This window comes from Salmo salar, chromosome 19, assembly GCF_965601325.2.
Source record: "Salmo salar chromosome 19, fSalSal1, whole genome shotgun sequence".
Taxonomy (NCBI): Eukaryota; Metazoa; Chordata; class Actinopteri; order Salmoniformes; family Salmonidae; genus Salmo; species Salmo salar.
Window position 1 is genome coordinate 12,274,107 of NC_138309.1, and position 27,046 is coordinate 12,301,152.

The 27,046-nt window shown below is 41.8% G+C and overlaps 2 protein-coding genes across 2 annotated transcripts in view; one reads left to right on the forward strand and one right to left on the reverse strand.

Annotated features, from left to right (window-relative positions):
• fbxo15 (F-box protein 15) overlaps positions 1 to 17,862 on the reverse strand; it is a 30,550-nt gene extending 12,688 nt beyond the window's left edge. Inside the window, exons 1-5 of the mRNA XM_014157193.3 lie at positions 17,631 to 17,862; positions 17,175 to 17,345; positions 7,831 to 7,935; positions 7,656 to 7,728; positions 3,196 to 3,362 (exon numbers count right to left, since the gene is read on the reverse strand). Coding sequence (XP_014012668.2) covers positions 3,196 to 3,362; positions 7,656 to 7,728; positions 7,831 to 7,935; positions 17,175 to 17,345; positions 17,631 to 17,665 — 551 coding nt within the window. The 5' untranslated portion in view covers positions 17,666 to 17,862. The remainder of the gene's footprint in view (positions 1 to 3,195; positions 3,363 to 7,655; positions 7,729 to 7,830; positions 7,936 to 17,174; positions 17,346 to 17,630) is intronic.
• Positions 17,863 to 23,062: 5,200 nt separating this feature from the next.
• Positions 23,063 to 26,576, forward strand: cbln2b (cerebellin 2b precursor). Its single transcript, XM_014157192.3, has 4 exons — positions 23,063 to 23,376; positions 23,797 to 24,363; positions 25,148 to 25,267; positions 25,474 to 26,576. Exons 2-4 carry the CDS (start codon positions 24,070 to 24,072, stop codon positions 25,669 to 25,671), a joined length of 612 nt encoding a protein of 203 aa, XP_014012667.1. The 5' UTR covers positions 23,063 to 23,376; positions 23,797 to 24,069; the 3' UTR covers positions 25,672 to 26,576.
• The last annotated feature ends 470 nt before the right edge of the window (positions 26,577 to 27,046 follow it).

Sequence of the window (27,046 nt, forward strand, 5' to 3'; positions counted from 1 at the left end):
AACCAGGAAATAGCGGAGCGATTTCTGCATAGTGCATCTTTAATTGTTCAATTCCAGCATTCACTTCCAGCATTTTAATACATTTCTTAATTTCCTGCACTAATGTGTTATCATTTACACACTGTAACCACGTTTACAACCACAGTTACATATCGAGAAAAACAAATCCAGACAGATGTGATGGAAATGCAGAGAGATAATTTGTTAATTTGATATGGTGGGATCTTTTTGTGTCTGTACAATTAATAATGTCACCAAATGGAAGTGGAACCTTTATGCGCAAATATTGATATAACAGCCATCATATTGAAGTAAACTTGGAGTCACGCGACGATATGGGGTGTGGTCTTTCCATTACAACTCAGGAAACCATGCAGTATATTAGGCTACAGATTAAATAAGTGATGAACTTATTTAGGGTCTTATTCTGGTGACATGATGATCGATGCTTGACTACCGTTTGACAAATACTCTCCCTCTTATCCATAATAATAATCTCATCGCGTAGACTGTATCTGCGAGCTGTTGGCTAGAGCGCACGTAAGACTAGAGTAGGCACATTTGCGTCAAACCTATCGGTAGAGATGAAAATGCGATGGAAACACATTGAACTTTAGAATTTTATTCAGTCCATGAAAATGAAAAAGTACATTGTGTGTGCACTAGGACATCACACACTGATTTTTATCCACAACCTGAAACACACCACTGGCACTAGCGGTTCTGCAAGGGGGGGCCAGTGCCCCTGTGACAACAATTTTGGACCCCCTTGTGGCCCCCCTAAATGTGGAGTATGAAATAATTTTTACATAACTAATTTTTGCTATCGTTCTTTTTTTACATCCGTTATTAGACAGTGGCAACGATGATGAACATGGTCTTTTGCCTGCTAATGCCTGCAATGTAGTGAAGAAAACGATATAACAACAATAACATCTAATGTAACTGGCCCCAGCTTGGTCCCCCCAGTTGAAATGGTCTAGAACCGCCACTGACCACTGGTGGGAAAATGTGCATATTTTTTTATGTGGATTTTAGGATATTCGCATGAAAATCTGTCACCAATTGGATGGAAACCTAGCTTGTGTAACATTTATTTTGTCTTAGTAATCCTCTATTTCGGGAAAACTTTTCCTTGACAGGATAATTATGTTCCTCTTTCACTGTGCATTTCACTACACCCGCAATAACATCTGCTAAACATGTGTATGTGACAAAAAAAAAGATTTACTTTCGCCACTAGAGGGAAATCAGCTGATGTCGGGGGGTTTGTACCACAATCTATGGTCTGTACTCCCGAAGTAGACTCTTTTTGTGCTCGATAGCTAGCTAGGAGTTCTCAGCTGTTAGCAGCCAATGGCTGGAAACTACAAGTGTAATGGCTGGTACAATGCAATGGCACTTCCAAATGTAGATCCTTCAAAACACCCCCAAACAGGGAAACAGATCCCAATCAAAGGTGTTATCACGTGCTCCACTAAGGCAGTTATTTATTTTATAAAACTGAGGTGGGCGAGCGCAAATTAAAAGTACGAATCTCAGAGCATCGTAGCACCATTAGGTGCAAAACTCTATTTACCCAGTTGCAGCCCACTTTTTGGAAGCGAACCACTCGATTTCGTCCCTACGTTATATCGGCATCGAACATGTCACCCTCCCTAGGAGAGGGGGTGAGCTCGACAATTTATTGCTAAACGAGAGGCTGTCTGGATCTTTAATTTAAAGACCCTTGCTCCCTTCGGTCTCAACGTAGACTTTGATCTGAAGCCATTCATTGTAAAAGTTTGTAGGCCTATGTAACCAAATTGTATCTATGATTGTATGCTATCCATTCATGTTTTTTGTATGTTATTTTTATATCTGAGCATTAACCAATGATGTCAGGCCACACCTGGCCATTACAGACACGTGTCCTTTGACACTATATAACCTAGTGACCCGCAGTGTTTGTCATTATACCCTGATGAAGACGTTGGATATTATGTTCTTTTTCAAGCAGCCAATGGTTAGCAGCTTCATAAAGGTGATAAAAATGGATGATTATCTTCATTTTTTTTAGTCATTACTGAATTATTTAATGTAACAAATAAAAACATTAAACCTTGTAACAATTCATGGTAATTCAATGGTAACCTCGTAAACAATTAATTTAGACCCAGGCGTGTATTTGCTAAAGCGTGCTGTTGGCCAGCTATTAAAAGGGACAGGTGGCTATTTGAGACTGCGATTAAAACAAGTTTTACAGTACTTCAATTGTTAGCCAGAAATGATTTGATATTGAGATAAAAACGGCTGCATTGGACCTTTAACAAAAAGGTATTGCATAGCCCAAACATGACATATTGTAACAAGGAATTCTGGCCCGCGAGTTTCAAATACCGTAATTTCCGGACTATAAGCCGCAACTTTTTTCCCTCGCTTTGAACCCCGCGGCTTAAACAATGAGGCGGCTAATATATAGATTTTTCCCCGCTTTCAATTTTTTTTTCTCAAAAACAACACATTCTGTGACATGCTTAGTTTTTTGGCGGCATGAAGCTTTTATTAGACCAATGAAATTGCCGAACGGGTTAAGGTCAAACAACTTTTTTTGTTTACTGTTTATATTAAATCGAGCGCTCTCAAATTTCCCAGCATTCTGATTACGGTAGTCATTTTGTCAACCTCATCATGGCAAAGACGGAGAAATGCATATGATGTAGCTTTCAAGTTGAAGGCGATTGATCTGGCTGTTGGAAAAAGGAAATAGAGCTGCTGCACGGGAGCTTGGTCTTAATAAGCTGATAAGACGTTGGAAACAGCAGCGTGAGGAATTGACTCAGTGCAGAAAGACAACTAAAGCTTACTGGTAATTTTTAATTTTTTGTTACAAGCCGTGTTTCGTTAAAGCCTATTTATTTTTGTTACAAGCTGTGTTTCGTTAAATCCTATTTATTTTTGTTACAAGCCGTGTTTCGTTAAAGCCTGTGTAAAGTTAATTTGTTTCAATGTACCGGTAGGCACCGGCGGCTTATAGACATATGCGGCTTATTTATGTTCAAAATACTATTTTTTTTTTAATTCTGTGGGTGCGGCTTATATTCAGGTGCGCTCAATAGTCCGGAAATTACGGTAGTATGTTCTGACAATACTGGTATTGGAGTCTGTACCTACCTACATTGTAGCCTCAGCTACAGAGCCAGTACAGTATCTAACCTGAGGACTCTCTCTGTGTGGCTGGGAAGGCCTGTGAAGGGATTGATGGTTCTCAGCTCCTTCAACCACTTGGTGTGGTTGTAGCCAGCTATGGTCCTAAAGTACAGCCTTCTCCAGTAGCCCTCTGGTCTCTCCTGAACTTTCATCATACTCAGCTTCTCCACAACCTGAATAGAGGAGCAGACACATGATAATACATTTGGTTCATAATGCTATATTAGTACATACAAGCATACAGTATTCACTTACATACTAAATCATGAACCATTCACATACTCAATACATTGAAGAAAAAAAAACTGCTGTATTATGTATATACACTGTGTGTACAAAACATTAGGAACACCTGCTCTTTCCATGACATAGACTGGTCAGGTGAATCAAATCACATTTTTTGGGGCACTACTAGGGTTGCACATTTTGGGGAATATTCTGAGGTGGAAACTTTCCGTGGGAATTAACAGGAATATATGAGAATTTACGCAAATTAATATTAATACCATTTAAATGTAGATGTTTTTGCATTGGATATATTTACCATATCATATGGAGACTGAAACCTTTTACCTTATCATAAGTAGACGTCATAGCAAATGATTAAATCCTTCCAAATGGGGGGGAAAAAAATAATGTAGTTACGAATTGAACTTTAATTAAATGAGTTGACTCTTCACATGGGTGGATTTCACTGAACAACAAAAGAAAGGGAATATTGAATGATCCCCAATGATCCAATGCATCTCCCAAAAATGTTTTCAACATACATCTGTAAAATTATAATCTAGAAACTAAGCTTTGGTTGTCTTCCTCTCAGGCTTCCATGTCTTCTCCCTGAACTTCCTCAATGTCCACCTCTTAAACATCAGACTCTGAGGCCTCGTCTTCACTGTCACTTTCCAATCTTGTTGAGGATGGCTCGTTTTCAGGCAAAAAAAAAAAAAAAACAACTCTAATTTGCTTGAGAGACTCCTTCTCCTTCAGGAGACTGTCAAACATGATGACAACACCACCCCAACAGGTGTTGCTGGGCAGCTTCAATGTGGTGCTCTTATTCTTCTCACTTTGCTTGGTGAGATAGATTGCTGCTATAACTTGATGACCCTTCACATACCTAAGCATTTCCTTGGCTCTTTTGTAGAGTGTATCCATTGTTTTCAGTGCCATGATGTCCTTGAGGAGCAGACTCAATGCATGAGTAGCACAGCCAATGGGTGTGATGTGAGGGTAGGACTCCTCCACTTTAGACCAAGCAGCCTTCATGTTCACAGCATTGTCTGTCACCAGTGCAAATACCTTCTGTGGTCCAAGGTCATTGATGACTGCCTTCAGCTCATCTGCAATGTAGAGACCGGTGTGTCTGTTGTCCCTTGAATCTGCTCTTGTAGAATACTGGTTGAGGGGTGGAGATGATGTAGATAATTATTCCTTGCCCACGAACATTCAACCACCCATCAGAGATGATTGCAACACACTCTGCTTTCTCTATGATTTGCTTGACCTTCACTTTAACTCTGCATCCAGCAAATGAGTAGATAAAGCATGACTGGTTGGAGGGGTATATGCTGGGCGAAGAAAATTCAGAAATCTCTTCCAATACACATTGCCTGTGAGCATCAGAGGTGAACCAGTTGCATACACAGCTCGAGCAAGACATTCATCAGCATTTCTCTATGTTCCTCCATTGAGTCAAAAAAACATCTGATTCCAGGAGGACCATGAGCTGTTGCTATCAATAAGGTGTCTGAGTCATCATTTTCCCCTCGAATAGAAGTAGAGGGACTTTTGTCAAAGGTTGATTGTTGTGAGCGCAGGGCAAACTTTATGCACTTGGCCAGATGATTCTGCATCTTTGTTGCATTCTTCCCATATGATTTGGCACAGTATTTGCAAATGTACACAGCTTTTCCTTCTACATTAGCTGCAGTGAATAGTGCCCGTAGCATTTTCCTGGGCTCGAACCAGGAACACATCGACAACAGCCACCCTCAAAGCAGCGTTACCCATGTAGAGCAAGGGGAACAATCACTCCCAAGTCTCAGAGCGAGTGACGTTTGAAACGCTATTAGCGCGGACTCGGCTAACTAGCTAGACATTTCACATCGGTTACACCAGCCTAATCTCGGGGGTTGATAGGCTTGAAGTCATAAACAGAGCAATGCTTGAAGAATTGCGAAGAGCTGCTGGCAAACGCACGAAGGTTATTATTCATGTTCTGGTTAAAAAAGGCACTAATGATTTATGCTATACAACGTTTGACATGTTTGAAAGAACGTAAATATATTTTTTCCCCTCGTTCATGAAGTGAAGTCCGGCGGGCTTAGATCATGTGCTAACAACACGGAGATTTTTGGACATAAATGATGAGCTTTTTTGAACAAAACTACATTCGTTATGGACCTGGGATTCCTGGAAGTGACATCTGATGAAGAGAATCAAAGGTAATGGATTATTTACATAGTATTTTCGATTTTAGATCTCTCCAACATGGCCGTTTGTCTGTATCGCAAAGCGTATTTTTCTGGGCGCAGTGCTCAGATTATTGCAAAGTGTGATTTCCCAGTAAGGTTATTTTTAAATCTGGCAAGTCGATTGCGTTCAAGAGATGTAAATCTATAATTCTTTAAATGACAATATAATATTTTACCAATGTTTTCTAATTTTAATTATTTAATTTGTGGTGCTGACTTGACTGCCGGTTATTGAAGGGAAACGATTTCCTGAACATCAACGCCATAGTAAAACGCTGTTTTTGGATATAAATATGAACTTGATAGAACTAAAAATGCATGCATTGTCTAACATAATGTCCTAGGAGTGTCATCTGATGGAGATTGTCAAAGGTTAGTGCATCATTTTAGCTGGTTTTATGGTTTTGGTGACGCCTGTCTTTGAATTGACAAAACATTACACACAGCTATTGTCAATGTACTCTCCTAACATAATCTAACTTTATGCTTTCGCCGTAAAACCTTTTTGAAATCGGACAACGTGGTTAGATTAAGGAGATGTTTCTCTTTCAAAGGGTGTAAGATAGTTGTATGTTTGAAAAATTTGAATTTTGACATTTATTTGGTTTCAAATTTGCCGCTCTTGAAATGCACCTGCTGTTGATAGGGTGCACCACGGGTGGCACGCTAGCGTCCCACATAGCCCCAAGAGGTTAATAGGGTCGAATCCGGAAACTATAATTTCGAAAACAAAACGTTTATTATTTCATTGAAATACGGAACCGTTCCGTATTTTATCTAACGGGTGGCATCCCTAAGTCTAAATATTCCTGTTACATTGCACAACCTTTAATGTTATGTCATAATTATGTACAATTCTGGCAAATTAATTACGGCCTTTGTTAGGAATAAATGGACTTCACAGTTCGCAGTGAGCCAGGTGGCCCAAACTGCTGTTTATACCCTGACTGCTTGTACAGAACGCAAGAGAAGTGACACAACTCCCCTAGTTATAAGAAATTCATGTTAGCAGGCAATATTAACTAAATATATACTTGTGTATTGATTTTTAAAAAAGGCATTGATGTTTATGGTTAAGTACATTGGTGCAACGACAGTGCTTTTTCGAAGTAGGCTGTGATTCGATGAGAAATGAACAGGCATCGCATCGATTATATGCAACGCAGGACACGTTAGATAAACTAGTAATATCATCAACCATGTGTAGTTAACTAGTGATTATGTTAAGATTGATAGTTTTTTATAAGATAAGTTTAATGCTAGCTAGCAACTTACCTTGGCTTCTTGCTGCCCTCGCGTAACAGGTAGTCAGCCTGCCACGCAGGCTCCTCGTGGAGTGCAATGTAAGGCAGGTGGTTAGAGCATTGGACTAGTAACCGGAAGGTTGCAAAAACTAATCCCCGAGGTGACAGGGTAAAAATCTGTTGTTCTGCCCCTGAACAAGGAAGTTAACCCCCATTCCTAGGCCGCCATTGAAAATAAGAATGTGTTCTTAATCTGACTTGCCTAGTTAAATAAAGGTGTAAACAAATATATATATTTTTTTTTTAAACGACAAATCGGTGGCCCAAAAAAACGATTACCGATTGTTATGAAAACTTGAAAATCGGCCCTAATTAAATCGGCCATTCCGATTAATCGGTTGACCTCTACTTGACACTACTGTGGGAAGCATTGGAGTCAACATGGGCCAGCACCCCTGTAGAATGCTTTCAACACCTTAGAGTCCATGCCCCAATGAATTGGTCTGTTCTGAGGGCAAAAGGGAGTGCAACTCAATGTTAGGAAGGTGTTCTTAATGTTTTGTACTCTGTGTAGACTGGGTATGTAAATATTTAATGTTGTAAAGTAAATAAGTAGTTTGTAATATGTATGCTGTGCATGTTTGTATCTGCTTCTTGTATTTGAATTCACACTGCTTTGCAAGCTTGCCCTCTACTTTGTCCCTAGTGGGATAATTAAAAGTGTTATTCAATTGAAATTATACTGAACCTCGTCCATGTGCTTGGCCTTCAAGTTCTTACTCTCCCCATATTTTGCAGAATACTTTTTACGCCACATTGCACTGCAAGAAAATTAGACAACAGATTCACCTATTATGTGATTGAATAGGGTCGCTAGATAGTGGAGAAGAGTCCTACTGCCTCCGGATATAAAGTATCCTTACTTGTTTTTTGCCAGCTTATAGAATAGCTTGTTGACGTAGCCAATGCAGTAGAGAGAAGAGGCATCCAGATTCCACAGGATCTTCATTAGGATCTCAGGTGGCAGTCTAATAAAACACAAATTACAATAAGGCTGGGTCCAAAAAAGTCATGAACTGGGCACTTGCTAGCTGTCTCCTTGCCTAATAAATATACTTTTATACCAATACTTGATATAGTCTAAAACAGCAATGCAAAATTGTCAAAGTTTTCCATACAACCCGGAATATTTAATAACATTACATTTGAACTTACTCTACCGGTTTATCCTTCAGCCGCTTGAAATTTGAGACAAAATATCCACAGGAAAGTATTGTTCACCCAACATTTAGAGTGCCGGTACTGCCGTTTAAATGTATACTGCTCAAAAAAATAAAGGGAACACTTAAACAACACATCCTAGATCTGAATGAAAGAAATAATCTTATTAAATACTTTTTTCTTTACATAGTTGAATGTGCTGACAACAAAATCACACAAAAATAATGAATTGAAACCCAATTTATCAACCCATGGAGGTCTGGATTTGGAGTCACACTCAAAATTCAAGTGGAAAACCACACTACAGGCTGATCCAACTTATGTAATGTCCTTAAAACAAGTCAAAATGAGGCTCAGTGGTGTGTGTGGCCTCCACGTGCCTGTATGACCTCCCTACAACGCCTGGGCATGCTCCTGATGAGGTGGCGGATGGTCTCCTGAGGGATCTCCTCCCAGACCTTGACTAAAGCATCCGCAAACTCCTGGACAGTCTGTGGTGCAACGTGGCGTTGGTGGATGGAGCGAGACATGATGTCCCAGATGTGCTCAATTGGATTCAGGCCTGGGGAACGGGCGGGCCAGTCCATAGCATCAATGCCTTCCTCTTGCAGGAACTGCTGACACACTCCAGCCAGATGAGGTCTAGCATTGTCTTGCATTAGGAGGAACCCAGGGCCAACCGCACCAGCATATGGTCTCACAAGGGGTCTGAGAATCTCATCTCGGTACCTAATGGCAGTCAGGCTACCTCTGGCGAGCACATGGAGGGCTGTGCGGCCCCCCAAAGACATGCCACCCCACACCATGACTGACCCACCGACAAACCGGTCATGCTGGAGGATGTTGCAGGCAGCAGAATGTTCTCCACGGCGTCTCCAGACTCTGTCACGTCTGTCACTTTCATCTGTGAAGAGCACAGGGCGCCAGTGTCGAATTTGCCAATCTTGGTGTTCTCTGGCAAATGCCAAACGTCCTGCACGGTGTTGGGCTGTAAGCACAACCCCCACCTGTGGACGTCAGGCCCTCATACCACCCTCATGGAGTCTGTTTCTGACCGTTTGAGCAGACACATGCACATTTGTGGCCTGCTGGAGGTCATTTTGCAGGGCTCTGGCAGTGCTCCTCCTGCTCCTCCTTGCACAAAGGCGGAGGTAGCAGTCCTGCTGCTGGGTTGTTGCCCTCCTACTCCGTCTCATGCTACCACTAGAGTGAAAGCACCGCCAGCATTCAAAAGTGACCAAAACATCAGCCTGGAAGCATAGGAACTGAGAAGTGGTCTGTGGTCCTCACCTGCAGAACCACTCCATTATTGGAGGTGTCTTGCTAATTGCCTATAATTTCCACCTGTTGTCTATTCCATTTGCACAACAGCATGTGAAATGTATTGTCAATCAGTGTTGCTTCCTAAGTGGACAGTTTGATTTCACAGAAGTGTGATTGACTTGGAGTTACATTGTGTTGTTTAAGTGTTCCCTTTATTTTTTTGAGCAGTGTATATCACCTGGCACATGCTCAAAACCATGTAAACACATGCAGACGTTGGTTACATGCATGCGTCGCCTGTACTTCCGTCTTGTGCATGCGCCTTTGGTCACGAGCAAACAAATCTTGATTATCACACACAGAGAGACGCGTTTTCATGTCGGGTTAATAACACTTTCCTGTGGATATTTTGTCAAAAATTTTGACCAAAACCACAGACAATCGGCAGAGTAGGTTCAAATGAAGTTTATTCAACATTCTGACTTGTAAAGGGACTGTTTGGAATTTTTTTACGGAAATGACCACGTTTCGTACCTAGCTGTCTCCAAGTCCACAAAGCCAAACACGTACTCAGGATACTTACAGCTAACACATTAATACAAACACACAGACTGGATAGATTTGTCAACTATTTATGAACATCATTTTGAAGAATTAAATACTGTATAAAATAAAGTTATTCTAATTTCAATTCTAACCATGGGACTTGGAGACAGTAGCAACTCTGTCCTTTCTCTCTGCAGATTACAGAACAGGACATGGACCATAGGAAACAGGTGGAGGTGCATTCTTGTCATACCTGCAACCAATCAGAGCACGCAAACAATTAATTCAAACGGACCAAAGCTCACACTTCCAAATCACATGATGCTTACCGTAATGCACGAGGCACCTACACTCTGTTACACATTAAGTGTCGAAGTAGTTAGCTAGCTACTGTAACAAATGACGGAGAAGGTGGCGGGAAGAGGATGTGGAACTTGAATTGGATAGCGGTGGAAGTGAGGATGAAAGGACTTTTATACGAAAGAATGGTAGTATTCTGGGAGTATTGGTGCCAAACTTGGTGAATCCGTTGAAAATATGAAAGCTTTGGGTAAAGTAAAGATCACAAAAAAAAATTAGATTTTTTTTGTTGGGTCTCAGGCAAGTTTATGATTATGCTGTGTCATGTTTTGAGCTACAGAAAAGGGCACCTGTCAAGGGAGTAATTTCTGGAGTCTCGAAAGAAAACTGACATTGATGTACTGAAGAATATTCCTGCGGTGGTCAATGAACGTAGGATGAATTGTTTAGTTAATGGCAGGAAAGAGAAGAGTTCATCTGTTCTTGTGTTTTTGATGTGAGTCCCACCTGACCCCAGTGAACTATGTCCTATCCTGTCAGAGCTTTTATATACAGGTTTTTGCAATGTCATCGTTTTAAAATGTTTGGACATGTAGAAAGTGTCTCCAGAAAGAAGAAGCCCGAGATGTGAGAAATATCACTTTGAAGGGGTTTCCGAATGTGTAGCAGAAGAGAATGGTCAAGGAGCAAGGTGTTGTAGCTGTAGTGGAGAACATGAGGCGACATTCTTGGAATACCTGAATAGGGTGAAAGAGACTGAGGTTGCTAAACTCAGGGCAGTTGAGTCTCCTATGCAGAGGCGGTCAAAAGGGTAGAAAGAATGAGTATCTCTGAAGGTCTGGTGGTAGTGAATAACGAGCAAGACCCAAAAATTCTTCATGTGAAGAAAGTGGACTGTGTCTCTTTTATAGTGATGAATCAATTGCAGGTGAAATATTTCTGGATAAAAAGATTTCACATCTGAGGAAAGGATGGTCATGGTTCACATCAACACCATTATCCCAGAAACCCTAGACCCACTCCAATTTGCATACCGCCCAAACAGATACACAGATGATGCAATCACTATTGCACTCCACACTGTCCTTTCCCAACTGGACAAAAGGATCACCTACGTGACAATGCTATTCATTGACTACAGCTCAGCGTTCAACACCATAGTACCCTCAAAGCTCATCACTAAGCAAAGGATCCTGGGACTAAACACCTCCCTCTGCAACTGGATCCTGGACTTCCTGACGGGGCGCCCCCAGGTGGTGAGGGTAGATGGCAACAAATCTGCCACGCCGATCCTCAACACTAGAGCCCCTCAGGGGTGCGTGTTCAGTCCCCTCCTGTACTCCCTGTTCACCCACGACTGCGTGGCCAGGTACAACTCCAACACCATCATTAAGTTTGCAGACGACACAACAGTGGTAGGCCTGAACACCGACAACAACGAGACAGCCTATAAGGAGGTCAGAGACCTGGCCGAGTGGTGCCAGAAAAACAACCTATCCCTCAACGTAACCAGGACTAAGGAGATGATTGTGGACTACAGGAAAAGGAGGACTGAGCACGCCCCCTTCTCATCGACGGGGCTGTAGTGGAGCAGGTTGAGAGCTTCAAGTTCCTTGGTGTCCACATCACCAACAAACTAGAGTGGTCCAAACACACCAAGACAATCGTAAAGATGGCACGACAAAGCCTATTCGTGGTTAGAGTGTTGGACTAGTAATTCGTAAGGTTGCAAATTCGAATCCCCGAGCTGACAAAGTAGAAATCTGTTGTTCTACCCCTGAACAAGGCAGTTAACCCACTGTTCCTAGGCCGTCATTGAAAATAAGAATTTGTTCTTAACTGACCTGCCTAGTTAAATAAAGGTAAAATAAAAAAATAAAGATCCTCAAATGGTTCTACAGCTGCAACATCAAGAGCATCCTGACTGGTTGCATCACTGCCTGGTACAGCAACTGCTCGGTCTCCGACTGCAAGGCACTACAGAAGGAAGTGTGTACGGCCCAGTACATCACCGGGGCTAAGCTGCCTGCCATCCAGGACCGCTATACCAGGCGGTGTCAGAGGAAGGACCTAAAAATTGTCTAAGACCCCCACGCACCCCAGTCATAGACTGTTCTCTCTATTACCGCATGAAAATCGGTACCAAGTCTAGGACCAAAAGGCTTCTCAACAGGTTTTACCCCCAAGCCATAAGACCCATAAGACAGGAAATCAAATGGCTAGCCGGACTATTTGCATTGTGTCGTCCCCCCCAACCCCTCTTTACACTGCTGCAACTCTCTGTTTACCATATATGCACAGTCACTTTAATTATACATGAATGTACATACTACCTCAATTAGAACGATGAAACGGTGCCCCCACACATTGGCTACCCGAACTATCTGCAGTGTCCCGCCACCCACCAACTCCTCTTTTACGCTACTGCTACTCTCTGTTTATCATATATGCATAGTCACTTTAACCATACCTACCGTTGAAGTTGGAAGTTTAAATACACCTTAGCCAAATACATATATACTCAGTTTTTCACAATTCCTGACATATAATCAGAGTAAAAATTCCCTGTCTTAGGTCAGTTAGGATCACCACTTTATTTTAAGAATGTGAAATGTCAGAATAAAGGTAGAGAATCATTTATTTCAGCTTTTATTTATTTCATCACATTCCCAGTGGGTCAGAAGTTTACATATACTCAATTAGTATTTGGTAGCATTGCCTTTAAATTGTTTAAATTTGGTCAAACGTTTCGGGTAGCCTTCCACAAGCTTCCCACAATAAGTTGGGTGAATTTTGGCCCATTCCTCTTGACAGAGCTGGTGTAACTGAGTCAGGTTTGTAGGCCTCCTTGCACGCACGCACTTTCTCAGTTCTACCCACAAATGTTCTATAGGATTGAGGTCGGGGCTTTGTGATGGCCACTCCAAACCTTGACTTTGTTGTCCTTAAGCCATTTTGCCACAAATTTGGAAGTATGCTTGGGGTCATTGTCCATTTGGAAGACCCATTTGTTACCAAGCTTTAACTTCCTGACTGATGTCTTAAGATGTTGCTTCAATATATCCACATCATTTTCCTTCCTCATGATGCGCCATCTATTTTGGGAAGTGCACCAGTCCCTCCTGCAACAAAGCACCCCCACAACATGATGCTGCCACCCCCGTGCTTCACGGTTGGGATTGTGTTCTTCGGCTTGCAAGCCTCCCCCTTTTTACTCCAAACATAACGATGGTCATTATGGCCAAACAGTTCTATTTTTGTTTCATCAGTGCAGAGGACATTTCTCCAAAAAGTACAATCTTTGTCCCCATATGCAGTTGCAAACCGTAGTCTGGCTTTTATATGGCGGTTTTGGAGCAGTGGCTTCTTCCTTGCTGAGCAGCCTGTCAGGTTATGTCGATATAGGACTCATTTTACTGTGGATATAGATACTTTTGTACCTGTTTCTGCATCTTCACAAGGTCCTTTGCTGTTGTTCTGGGATTGATTTGCACTTCGCACCAAAGTACGTTCATCTCTAGGACACAGAACGCGTCTCCTTCCTGAGTGGTATGATTGCTGCTTGGTCCCATGGTGTTTATACTTGCATACTATTTTTTGTACAGATGAACGTGGTACCTTCAGGCGTTTGGAAATTGCTCCCAAGGATGAACCAGACTTCGTCTTGGCTGAGTTCTTTTGATTTTCCCTTAATGTCAAGCAAAGAGGCACCGAGTCTGAAGGTAGGCCTTGAAATACATCCACAGGTACACCTGCAATTGACTCAAATGATGTCAATTAGCCTATCAGAAGCTTCTAAAGCCATGACATCATTTTCTGGAATTTTCCAAGCTGTTTCAAGGCACAGTCAACTTAGTGTATGTAAACTTCTGACCCACTGGAATTGTGATACAGTGAATTAGAAGTTAAATAATCTCTCTGTCAACAATTGTTGGAAAAATTACTTGTGTCATGCATAAAGTACATGTCCTAACCGACTTGCCAAAACTACAGTTTGTTAACAAGACATTTGTGGAGTGGTTTAAAAACAAGTTTTAATGACTCCAACCTAAGTGTATGTAAACTTCCGACTTCAACTGTACATGTACATACTACCTCAATTAGCCCGACTAACCAGTGACTGTATACAGCCTCACTACTGTTATAGCCTCGCTTCTGTTATTATTCACTGTCTTTTTACTGTTGTTGTTTATTTTCTTACTTATCTATTGTTCACCTATTACCTATTTTTTACTTAAAAATTGCACTGTTGGTTAGTAAGCATTTTACTGTTAGGTAGATCTACACCTGTTGTATTTGGTGCACGTCACAAATAAACTTTGATTTGATTTGACTTGACATGGAGTACAGTCTAGTAGAGGTCGACCGAATATGATTTTTCAACGCCGATACCGATAATTGGAGGACCAAAAAAAGCCGATACCGATTAATCGGCGGATTTTTTTATTTATTTATTTGTAATAATGACAATTACAACAATACTGAATGAACACTTAACTTAATATAATACATCAATAAAATCAATTTAGCCTCAAATAAATAATGAAACATGTTCAATTGGTTTAAATAATGCAAAAACAAAGTGTTGGAGAAGAAAGTAAAAGTGCAATATCTGCCATATAACAAAGCTAACGTTTAAGTTCCTTGCTCAGAACATATGAAAGCTGGTGGTTCCTTTAAACATGAGTCTTCAATATTCCCAGGTAAGAAGTTTTAGGTTGTAGTTATTATAGGACTATTTCTCTCTATACGATTTGTATTTCATATACCTTTGACTATTGGATGTTCTTAGAGGCACTTTAGTATTGCCAGTGTAACAGTAAAGCTTCCATCCCTCTCCTCGCTCCTACCTGGGCTCGAACCAGGAACACATCGACAACAGCCACCCACGAAGCAGCGCTACCCATGCAGAGCAAGGGGAACAACTACTCCAAGTCTCAGAGCGGGTGACGTTTGAAACGCTATTAGCGCGGACCCTGCTAACTAGCTAGCCATTTCACATCGGTTACACCAGCCTAATCTCGGGAGTTGATAGGCTTGAAGTCATAAACAGCGCAATGCTTGAAGCATCGCAAAGAGCTGCTGGCAAAACGCATGGAAGTGCTGTTTGAATGAATGCTTACGAGCCTGCTGGTGCCTACCATTGCTCAGTCAGACTGCTCTATCAAATCATAGACTTAATTATAACATAACACACAGAAATACGAGCATTAGGTCATTAATATGGTCGAATCCGGAAACTATTTTCTCGAAAACAAAACGTTTATTCTTTCAGTGAAATACGGAACCATTCCGTATTTTATCTAATGGGTGGCATCCATAAGTCTAAATATTCCTGTTACATTGGACAACCTTCAATGTTATGTCATAATTACGTAAAATTCTGGCAAATTAGTTCGCAACGAGCCAGGCGGCCCAAACTGTTGCATATACCTTGACTCTGCGCGCAATGAACGCAAGACAAGTGACACAATTTCACCTGGTTAATATTGCCTGCTAACCTGGATTTCTTTTAGCTAAATATGCAGGTTTAAAAATATATACTTCTGTGTATTGATTTTAAGAAAGGCATTGATGTTTATGGTTAGGTACAGTCGTGCAACGATTGTGCTTTTTTCGCAAATGCGCTTTTGTTGATTCATCCCCCGATTGGCGAAGTTGGCTCTCTTTGTTAGGAAGAAATAGTCTTCACACAGTTCGCAACGAGCCAGGCGGCTCAAACTGCTGCATATACCCTGACTCTGTTGCAAGAGAAGTGACACAATTTTCCTCGTTAAAAGAAATTCATGTTAGCAGGCAATATTAACTAAATATGCAGGTTTAAAAATATATACTTGTGTATTGATTTTAAGAAAGGCATTGATGTTTATGGTTAGGTACACGTTGGAGCAACGACAGTCCTTTTTTGCGAATGCGCACCGCATCGATTGTATGCAACGCAGGACACGCTAGATAAACTAGTAACATCAACCATGTGTAGTTAACTAGTGATTATGATTGATAGTTTTTTTATAAGATAAGTTTAATGCTAGCTAGCAACTTACCTTGGCTTCTAACTGCATTCACGTAACAGGCAGGCTCCTCGTGGAGTGCAATGTAAGGCAGGTGGTTAGAGCGTTGGACTAGTTAACCGTAAGGTTGCAAGATTGAATCCCCGAGCTGACAAGGTAAAAATCTGTCATTCTGCCCCTGAACAAGGCAGTTAACCCACCGTTCCTAGGCCGTCATTGAAAATAAGAATGTGTTCTTAACTGACTTGCCTAGTTAAATAAAGTAATAAATAAAAAATAATAAATCGGCCAAATCGGTGTCCAAAAATACCGATGTCCGATTGTTATGAAAACTTGAAATCGGCCCTAATTAAAATCGGCCATTCCAATTAATCGGTCGACCTCTACAGTCTAGTGCAGTCCCTCCCTCTCAGGCCTCAGAGCCTAAGCAAGGTATTTGAGTCTTCAAATGACTGAGGGAGTGGGAATATAAATATTTTTTATCATTTTTGGTTAATCATTTGAAGTAGTGTGTGTGGATTAATGTTATTTTTCCCCTTCCCTGTGTCATGGAATTACTTTTATTTTGTGAATTGTTCACCCCCGCCCAGTTTAAGCTGCTAGCTACTGTAACAAGTTTGACACAATACTGATAATTATTTTATTGCCGTTCATAAACTAGGATTATCTAAACTGTTACATCACCCAACCCAAAAGTATTATCCTGGCCTTTGTGTAGACTACCAGTACCTGTGTACAGTGAAAGTTGCTGAGGGGAGGTTGGCTCATAATGGCTGGAACAGAGCAAATGGAATGGCATCAAACACATGGAAACCATGTGTTTGGTGTATTTGATACCATTCCACCTATTCCGCTCCCGCCATTACCTCGAGCCCATCCTCCCCAAATAAGGTGCCACCAACCTCCTGTGTCAGCAACCCACTTACTGCTCTATGTGGTTCTGAGTGCAGCCAGCTGGCCTGGCAGCATGTCTAGTAGACCTTGGTAGCAGAGAGGTGAGTCTCTTTGTTGGTACCCTGCTTGGTACTGGACGGCTGGGTACAGTGGCCTTTTTCTGTGTCAGTGGCACTCGTTTTGCATTGTTGGTAGCCAAGCATCTAGAAAGACATAGATGTAAGACATTTAGCTTGCTAACCAGCTAACTAACTAGCAAACTAGACAACTAGTATCTAGCTAGCTTGACATTAGTTATATGCATAATGCACCACAAGTAAGTTAGCTAGAAAGCAAACTGACAAAAAAGTCAACAAAGGTGTTTCTCTGTAACTAGCTAACGTTAGCTAGCTACGTAAGCCAACTGTAATTAACTACAGTACTAGTAAGTTAGCTAGCTATGGTAGTCTGAGCAGCCTTTGTTGACACTCGGTCCACTCTATACCCACCTTTGAGTGCTCGTGCCCGGGGATTTTGTGGTCATGATTTTCTTATTTTAGGACGTCTGCACTTCTTTTCGCCTGTAGGTCCTCTACCCTCGGTTGGCGGTGCCTTCATCCAAACCCTCTATAAAACTGCGGAAAAGTTGTCTAACTACGTCCTGTAGTCATGGTTACAGATAGGCTGCACGCATAGAAATAGGAATTAGGGTTCTAGAATGTCCAGTAGCCATGGTTACAGATAGGCTGCACGCATAGAAATAGGAATTAGAATACTAGAATGGTTTTAACCTTTTTATGATTCTCAAAATGTCAGCCATGTTGGTCAGGTAGATGGTCAAACATGGTTTGCTGGCGCTGAGATATTGCGTAAAACAATACATGTGAAGAATGTATCTGCACTGTATGTGTGTTAGCTAGCTAGCCAGACAGGTTCTAGAGGAATGATTCAATTCATGTTTCAAATGAACTGCTAATATGCCAACATTCCATTCAAACAATGCAGTCAATCCACAACCATACACTGGCTGAAAACAGTTGATGATAGGACAAGTTGTTAATGCATCAAGTACTGAATATTGTATCATATAATAGCACTCACAGCTTTCCAAGAAAACAATATCTGAGACATTGATGGTCTGTTTCCATATATTTTAGAGGCTATTTATACAGTACAATTGTATAAAACCCATATAAACTCTATTTTAGGTCGACTATAATTCCATGACACAATTTCTGATACATCACATGCCTTGCTTTTAGTTTCCTGCATAAGTGAAAGCAGGAAATGCATCACCTATGCCTCTACCATTCCTTCCAATTAGACTGTTTTTGGATTTCTCCCTGACCAAGATGGCTGTCATTTTATCCCAATTATGTAGCTTTCAGGGTTTATGAATCCCCTCTAGTAATTTAATAGGATCTCTATTGCGGCATGTCTAAAGTTTTGAACACACTGCCACCTAGGGGTTTGGCATTTCTTGACCTGCAAACAAATGTGTTTTGAGTACAGTACACTGCCATCCACTTGGTAGTCTATAGTGAATCCTATTCCCAAATCTTCAAAAAATGACCCGAGAGTGCCACTGAACTATAGAGGCATAAGTTTATTAAGTATGGTTTATAAATTATATTCATCCATCCTCAACAATAGGCTAATTACATTTTTGGAGGACCAAAACATTCTGGTGGAAGAACAAAATGGTTTCAGCCTGTATAGATCATATCTTCTCGGTCTGTACAATAGTCAGTAATAGATTACATGAAGAGAAGCATACTTTTGCATGTTTCATTGATTTCCAGAAAGCGTTTGATTTTGTAAATAGGGATCTTTTAGCCTATAGTTTGTTAAAGATAGGGGTTGATGGGAAATTTTATCAAGCAATCCAGTCTCTTTACAAAGTACCAATTCCTTGTGTGTGTGTTAATGAGTATCGGAGGCTTGCAAGCCAAAGAACACCATCCCAACCGTGAAGCACGTGGGTGGCAGCATCATGTTGTGGGGGTGTTTCGCTGCAGGAGGGACTGGTGCACTTCACAAAATAGATGACATCCTGGGGATGGAAAATTACGTGGATATATTGAAGCAACATCTCAAGACATCAGTCAGGAAGTTAAAGCTTGGTAACAAATGGGTCTTCCAAATGGACAATGACCCCAAGCATACTTCCAAAGTTGTGGCAAAATGGCTTAAGGACAACAAAGTCAAGATTTGGAGTGGCCATCACAAAGCCCCGACCTCAATCCTATAGAACATTTGTGGGTAGAACTGAAAAAGTGCGTGCGTGCAAGGAGGCCTACAAACCTGACTCAGTTACACCAGCTCTGTCAGGAGGAATGGGCCAAAATTCACCCGACTTATTGTGGGAAGCTTGTGGCAATGCTACCAAATACTAATTGAGTGTATGTAAACTTCTGACCCACTGGGAATGTGACGAAATAAATAAAAGCTGAAATAAATCATTCTCTCTACTATTATTCTGACATTTCACATTCTTATAATAAAGTGGTGATCTTAAATGACCTAAGACAGGGCATTTTTACTAGGATTAAATGTCAGGAATTGTGAAAAACTGAGTTTAAATGTATTTGGCTTATGTGTATGTAAACTTCCGACATCAACTGTATAATATTGAAACAATTACAGAGAATAGCTACTTGGTTGCAGACTCTCAAGTGGTAAAGTGGGAGGCGCACACACACTTCTGGGTTAACATGAGATTGAGAGTTTGTGTGTTTTAAACAACTTGAAGCTGTCTCCAACTCAGCCAATTCACTGTGAGAGTACACACACAAAGGAAAGATCTGAAAGAGTGGTCAGGGAGTAGGGAGTGGGGGAGAGAGAGGGAGTGGGAGATAAAACAGCTGGTGAACAAATGTGTACAAGTGCCGAGGTTCATATCCATCCATACCCCATGCCTTATAGTTTAGTTTTGATGAGGGATTCCTACAGATATTAGGGAGAGAAAGATAACAATAGAGAGTGCGAAAGAGAGGGGGGGAGGAGTTGTGGCTAGGCCATATTGGAAACAGTTCACTTTTTAAATGAAAGCAAAGCAAGCAACCTCCAGCGCAGGCCAGGGATGTGTATCTCTCTAGGTTAACAATATAGCACTCAGCAGGTAGGCTAGGTGTCAAAGGTCAAACTACTGCAGAGGAACCTGGGAAATGAATCTTATTTTGCTACGGTGTCTCATTGATGTGGGGTTCAGAAGGGCGACGCAACACAATGAAAACGTTATCTATTTTTCTTCTGTTTTTCCTTTGAGGATGCTTTTGGAATCACAGGTTTAAATGGAACCTCTTTGGCCTCGATGGACAGGCGCACACACACACATACGCCTTGTTCTCTCTAATGCACTGCACATGGTATTTGGCGTCTCTGGAGGATATAGTAGTGAGGTACTCTGCAGAGTGGTAGGTATATTTCCTTATATTCTCTGATCTACAGACAAATATATATCCAAATAGAGCCAAGGTAATTAGAGGAATGAACAAATGAACATCCATTCATCTTTGCCACAGCAGCACTCATCATAACTATCACAACCCTCATTGCTTAATCAAAGCCTATCTCATCAAATCACTCCACCAGGGGAAATCCCACCACCACCATGGTTTCTAATCTTTCTGGATTTACTAAGCCCGACTGCGTTCTAAATTACGCCTATAGATAAACAATGGCAGCCAGCCGCCAGCCGCCAGCAGCAGAACTGACTGACTGATGCTAAGTCTTTTTTCATTAGAGCAGATGCCTGTGCTCTTAGACAGACATGCCAGCACACGGCGAAGGGTCGGGATCCCCCTAGTCCTGGGAGCTGGTCTGCTCTGCTAGCTGTCACTGCAGATAGCTGTAACGTCCTCCCTACTGCCAGTCCCTTCGCCTCATTACAGAGCCTTGGTCCATGGCGGGCCCTCTCAGGGCAGAGGCAGCCTCTGGTAATGGGAGTACTAGGCCCCCCCCCCCCATTCCCCCATGTCTCTGCTTGACATTTGATGTCTGTTGCTCTAGCTTGGTGTCCTTCTGCAGGCCTGCGGGTCGGTCTTAGCTCTGGGGTGTCTGATGGCTTGTTCCTGCATGGGTTGTCACTCAGCACTGACACTGTGATGTTTGTCAAATAAAGTGGGAAGGAGGGAAGAGGGGAATAAGAAAAGGAAGGATGGAGCGTGCATGTTGGGTAGCTGTAATTAAGATGTCTATATAGCTACAAGTGCATAATAATGTCTGGTGTTTTACTACTGCAAGGCAAGTGGGTCACTAGATGATGTGACATGGATAACTGGTGGATGTTAACTGTTTAATGTCATTCTGTGTTATCTAAGGATGCATGGTTTCATTCCAACATAGCCTATCACACTGTATTTAGTTAATCTATTTGTTGAATTGTATACTGTGAATGTTTGGCCTATCACAGCTATGTATACTGTGTACTGTATGTAGACAACTGCTTCCACACATATTATCAGTCAGAAGATTTGTACTACACCCAGGCTTCACTGTTGACCATGTTTATTCCCTTCATGACAGTTTGGATAGTGGTTGGATGAGTGGTTGTAAAAGCACAGATGTTTCAATGTAAAGGAACATGCATGTGGAATATAAAATAAGGCTTCCAGTGTGTTGATGGTTATGATGTCAAGAGATGTCAGATTTCGTCTAGCGTTTCAAAATGTTCTATGATTTCATTACGGATGGGTGGATCAGGGTGGATGGATGCACAGATTAATTTAAATGAATGAATAAATAAATGGATGAACAGATTAATAGATGGACAGATGCCAATGCCGAACGGATAGATAGATGAAATTCCAACACAACCTCCGGTCAGAAAATCCAGTTTTAATTGCATTTAAAATATGGATGACACACCTAACAGATCCTTAATGATACACCTACCCCCCCCCACCCCCTCTCGCTCCTCTGGGATAATCAGTGGAGTCAAACGTATCATGGTATATGAATCTGAACTCCTTGCATAATCTGGCCAATTAGCAAAGCTTAGAGTGAGTGGAGTGACAGCTCATTACGAAGTTTAAGTGAAGGTTCAGCAGTTCTGAGGAAGAACTCTCAGATCCATCTGAGACAAGGAGCCATGATAGGGACCCTTCCACAGAGTTCTTCAGAGGTATTATGACATGTTTGGGCAGGGCTGGACAGAGAGGGTAGGAGTGGGCTAAGGTGAGGTGTACAGGATGTATACTAATACATTGTATATAGGGTCCAGAGTTTTCCTGGTATGGGGTGGGAAAACCCTTGGCCCTTGGAGTGGGGGATTCCATGTATTAACTGTTTTAAGCCAAATGAATAAACTGAAATCACACATGTTGCTGTGCTGCACATTTTTTATGGGAGACACATAATTGGAACTGAATCCCGACCTCTCAGCCCACCAGCTAATATCATCAATAATATCAGATATGCATAATATCAATATTCATAGATAGCGTAACTATTAATTAAATGTAAGGTTGCAAAGGAATAGCTTACTGAAATTCCACCACTGCTATACTCCCACTGCTTTAACTAATAAAACAATCTAGTGACAATGAAAGACTGCAAGGTGCTGCTCACTTCCACCTAATGATTTTGCCTTAGAAACACAAGCATTGTTAATAAAAACAACAGGATATTATGGTAGCTGGAAAATTGTCCTCATTAGTCAAACACATATTCACCATGCACCTGTGGTGAGAAAAAAAAGAGCTGACAGTACCGCCTTCATACCGCTGGGTGTCGCACAAGTATCTATGTGGCTCCTGTAAAACTGCCAGTTTTGAGCTCAAATTAGTGACATACATATCCAATTATAGGAACAGCGCAAAAAGCAATGATAATCCGTTGTTCTGCCACTTTCATCTCTGATTAAGCGCGCGACAGGAGAAGGGGGGATGGCGGGGTATAAATTGCAGGTGCAGATTGGGAGGCAGCCGTGAACTCCGCTGTCCCGCGTGGGCCACTGATGTATAGTCTCACAACATTCAACTGGTTATGTAAACAAGCGAATTAATCCATACTTGTGCTTATTCTACTGTTCTAGCCTACTAGTGAGTGAGGTGCCCTTATACGCAGTGCCCACGACATTACTACTGGACTTGTACTTTAATAAAAAGGATGGGCGTGAGTCGCCTTTGAAAGGGAAGCGAGGGGCGATCCCTTTTCAGCACAGGATGCGAGCCCACCGCTCAGTTCACTCTGCGCGCGGCTTCCTATGCGGAATGTGAGACTGACTCCACGCTATGGATAGGCCTATTACAGGTAACGTCCAGACGTCTTTTCGGGAAAACATATATTTGTGTTTTTGATAGTGCAAAGGAGTAGGCTAGTATAAGAGTGGCCAAATTAAACTTGAGAGGAAGAAAAATTAAATAAATAATTCATAACAATGATTGTTTTTAGGATTTCCAAATTGCATGAGTATTTAATAACGTTCATTTAATAATGGGAGGTGATACATCTGACTAATATTTACTAATTTGAAAACTATAGCCTAAATTAAATAGCCTATATTTGACGCACTTACTAGATAGGCTACCTTAGAATTCCGTGCGTATTACGCACGAGTTTTTGTATAGTTCTATGGATCCCAATTAATCATTTTTAGCACTCAATTTAGTATATCTTAAACACCTAATAGTCTGTCATAAATGTGTTGTTATTTGTTTATTAAATCACCAGGAAACACCACCACGCCGTCTGTTTGAAGACCAGCCTAATATCAACTGAGAGGCACAGGAGGAAGGGGGTGTGAGAGAGAGCGTGTCTGTGCGTGTGCTAAAAGTGTGTGCGTGTGTCAAAGTGTGTGTGTTAGAGAGAGAGCGAGAGAGAGAGAAGGGGAAAGAGAGAGAGAAAGGAGTAAGGTTGGTCCAGGTGATCGCGTCCTATCAAACCTCCAAGGAGCTGCCGTGTAGGATCAGTGTGCACAGGAAGGATCAGAGTTCCGACCAGACCATGGTGGTGCCAGCCCGCTGCCCGGGCCCCTGTGCCATGCTGGCGCTCAGCCTCCTTATGGGATACGGCGTGGTGCTCTGCGTCGCCGGCCAGAATGACACGGAACCCATCGTACTGGAGGGGAAATGCCTGGTGGTCTGCGACTCCAACCCTTCCTCGGACGGCGGGGTGACTTCTTCGCTCGGGATATCCGTCCGGTCCGCGGGCGCCAAGGTGGCTTTCTCTGCGGTGCGCGGAACGAATCACGAGCCCTCCGACATGAGCAACACGTCTATGACCATCTACTTTGACCAGGTCAGCCGTCCCGGGAATTTGCGTATGCAAATATTATCCCTATCTGGACAGATACTTATTTTGGAGATTGATAATATGTTTAATATATATTTTTCTGATGCGGCGTACAGAATAATGTTTTCATGCAAATGGGTTATGATAACTTGACCTGGGTTGCGTTTATGCGGTGGGAGATTTCTTTCTCTCAAAAACTTGAGAGCAGTTTTGGGGAGCCTCTGCAAGAAAATGTTGCAGTATGATAACGGTGACATTGTGATCGTTGTGCGTAATTACCCCAAATATGCATAAAAGCTGCAGCTTGATGCAAATGTTGTGATTTGAAAATACGTAGGCTATTGTGCATATAGTCTGTCTTGTGTAGGTTTAAGGGACGCGCAAGCACTGCGGCGCAACAATAGATGTGACTGCTGCTGTAAATGCTCCAACCATCAAGTGGAGTATTTTTACGCCCAGCTGGTGCGCTGGAGCATTATGGACAGTATTATGTTAATTGATGGCCCCACCCCCACCCCCTCTCCGACAAACTAACGTGTATTGATTGAAATCAATGATTCGACCACTACGTTAATCGACTTCAACAATAAACATTTATTGTCCAATTGGAAAACTGAAAGTGACAGGCGAGCAACATTGGATAATGTGCGTCGCGCCTTTACAGGACCGCTCTATTACGCAGTGTGAAAGTGCTTGGTAATTTGGCTAGTTTAACCCTTGCGGTGTCTCAGTCTGTTGTATGGTGACTCTGGGTTCTGCTTGTGCGTTATCTTGTCGCTTTGTGTTGCAGGCTTTAGTGAACATCGGCAACCATTTCGATCTCAAAGCGAGTGTCTTCCAGGCGCCAAGGAGGGGAATATACAGCTTTGGCTTTCATGTGGTCAAGGTTTACAATAGACAAACCATACAGGTAAGACCAATGGTCAACATTTGCTTTACTATGATCGCTATTCAAGGTTTTCTGATGGTTGGCCTAGTTGGGCTATAGTGTATTGTTGTAGGCTATGCCACGGAGCAGCCGTCCCAAATGGGTACATTATTGGTCCGCAATTAGAGTAGGCCAACCGTACGATGTAACAGGTCTGAATTCTGCGCGTGCTGTTTCCGTTACCCCAGGTCAACCTGATGCAGAACGACTACCCGGTCATATCAGCTTTCGCCGGTGACCAGGACGTTACGCGGGAGGCCGCGAGCAACGGCGTTCTTCTGCAACTGGAGCGCGAGGACCGGGTGTATCTGAAGCTGGAACGGGGCACACTCATGGGCGGATGGAAATATTCCACTTTCTCAGGCTTCCTAGTCTTTCCACTATAATTTAATATGCGATCACGGAAATCGCAAACGTGACTCCTCCACGGTTGAGGAACGATAAAGACAAACATTTGCTATTTTATTTGAACTAAACTGTCAGAGGAGGAAGAAGACAGACACATATGTGTACATACACACACTATACAGTATCTATTTAATTCAAACATGAACGTTTCCTTGGAGTTCATACATCCAAATCCATCGACCAAACCCAATCTGGAAGGATAACCGAATCGATCGCTCCGTGATGAATAGGCTACCACTTGTCGATTATTTGGATTTTATCACTTGGGAATCAATTAACTTTTGTCAACAGACAGACGAGTCGGTGTACCTCTGTGTACCCGGACTACTGAACAGATAAGAAGAAGGTTATATGAAACGAAGAACTAAAAGTCCCGAGCTAGTCTACATGTATTTTCCAATGCTCTATTTTGTGTTTGTATAGCCTTTGGCATAGAACTAGGGTTTCCGTCAAGTGAGGTGTGTGGAATTATAACGGACGTCCAAGAGAAGAAGAGTGCTTTCACGCCCAAAGCATTTTTTTTGCACGAACGGAAGAATGTTTTTGTTTTGTGCTGTCTATGGTGTTCCATTTTGGATGCTGAACATATTGAAAACAAGCCAACTGTAGGCTGCCTAACTATCCAGAGATGACATAAAAAGAGAAAAAAGGCAACATATTTCAGCCAATGGAGACATCTATAGAAACTCTTTTACAAAAAACATTTATCGAATTTATAAAGTACATATTCACATTATGGTGTGTTCTACTCTACATTTCGAATCTGCGTAGCTTTGACTGATTTAGTGTCCAGTGACGTTGCTCACAAATGTACATTGTGAAAATAACAACAGAAAAAATCCCTATATATGATGTCCCGCCTAATAAAAAATATTGTATTGTATACGCGTATCTATTCACTTTTATCCTATACCATTTTGAGCTTGCAAATAAAACAAGTTCTAAAAGACATCAGGTCTGAAGTAAGTTGAGAAATTTACGTTCAAAGTCGAAGTAATCGTGGCAGAATAGGCCACTAATAAAGTACTGTACAGCGAACGTCCTTCTCAGACCTGTAGCGCACTATAGATTGGCGCTGTCCATGGTTCTCATCTTGCAGTCGCTTGAACTGAATGCAATGCTCTGCTCGTCACGACACACTGAAGCCCACACCAAACCCCATTCAACTCTCGTTGTTGAAAATAGTAAACAGATCGCTATCAACTTTTCATGTTTCTTTATTCTAAGATCAAAGCAGATAAATAACATGACAATACAATAGCATACTGACATTGTCAAAACCGCTCTATTGTGATGTGAGTAGTGATAGTTACTCACACATTGTAATTATCTGAGCCAAATAATTATGCAACG

Excerpts from the sequence above, each read along its gene's own strand:
- cbln2b (XM_014157192.3), top strand. The coding sequence starts at position 24,070 with ATGGTGGTGCCAGCCCGCTGCCCGGGCCCCTGTGCCATGCTGGCGCTC. Across the intron at positions 24,364-25,147 it reads TGACCATCTACTTTGACCAG|GCTTTAGTGAACATCGGCAA; the intron begins GTCAGCCGTCCC and ends TTTGTGTTGCAG. Across the intron at positions 25,268-25,473 it reads ACAATAGACAAACCATACAG|GTCAACCTGATGCAGAACGA; the intron begins GTAAGACCAATG and ends CCGTTACCCCAG.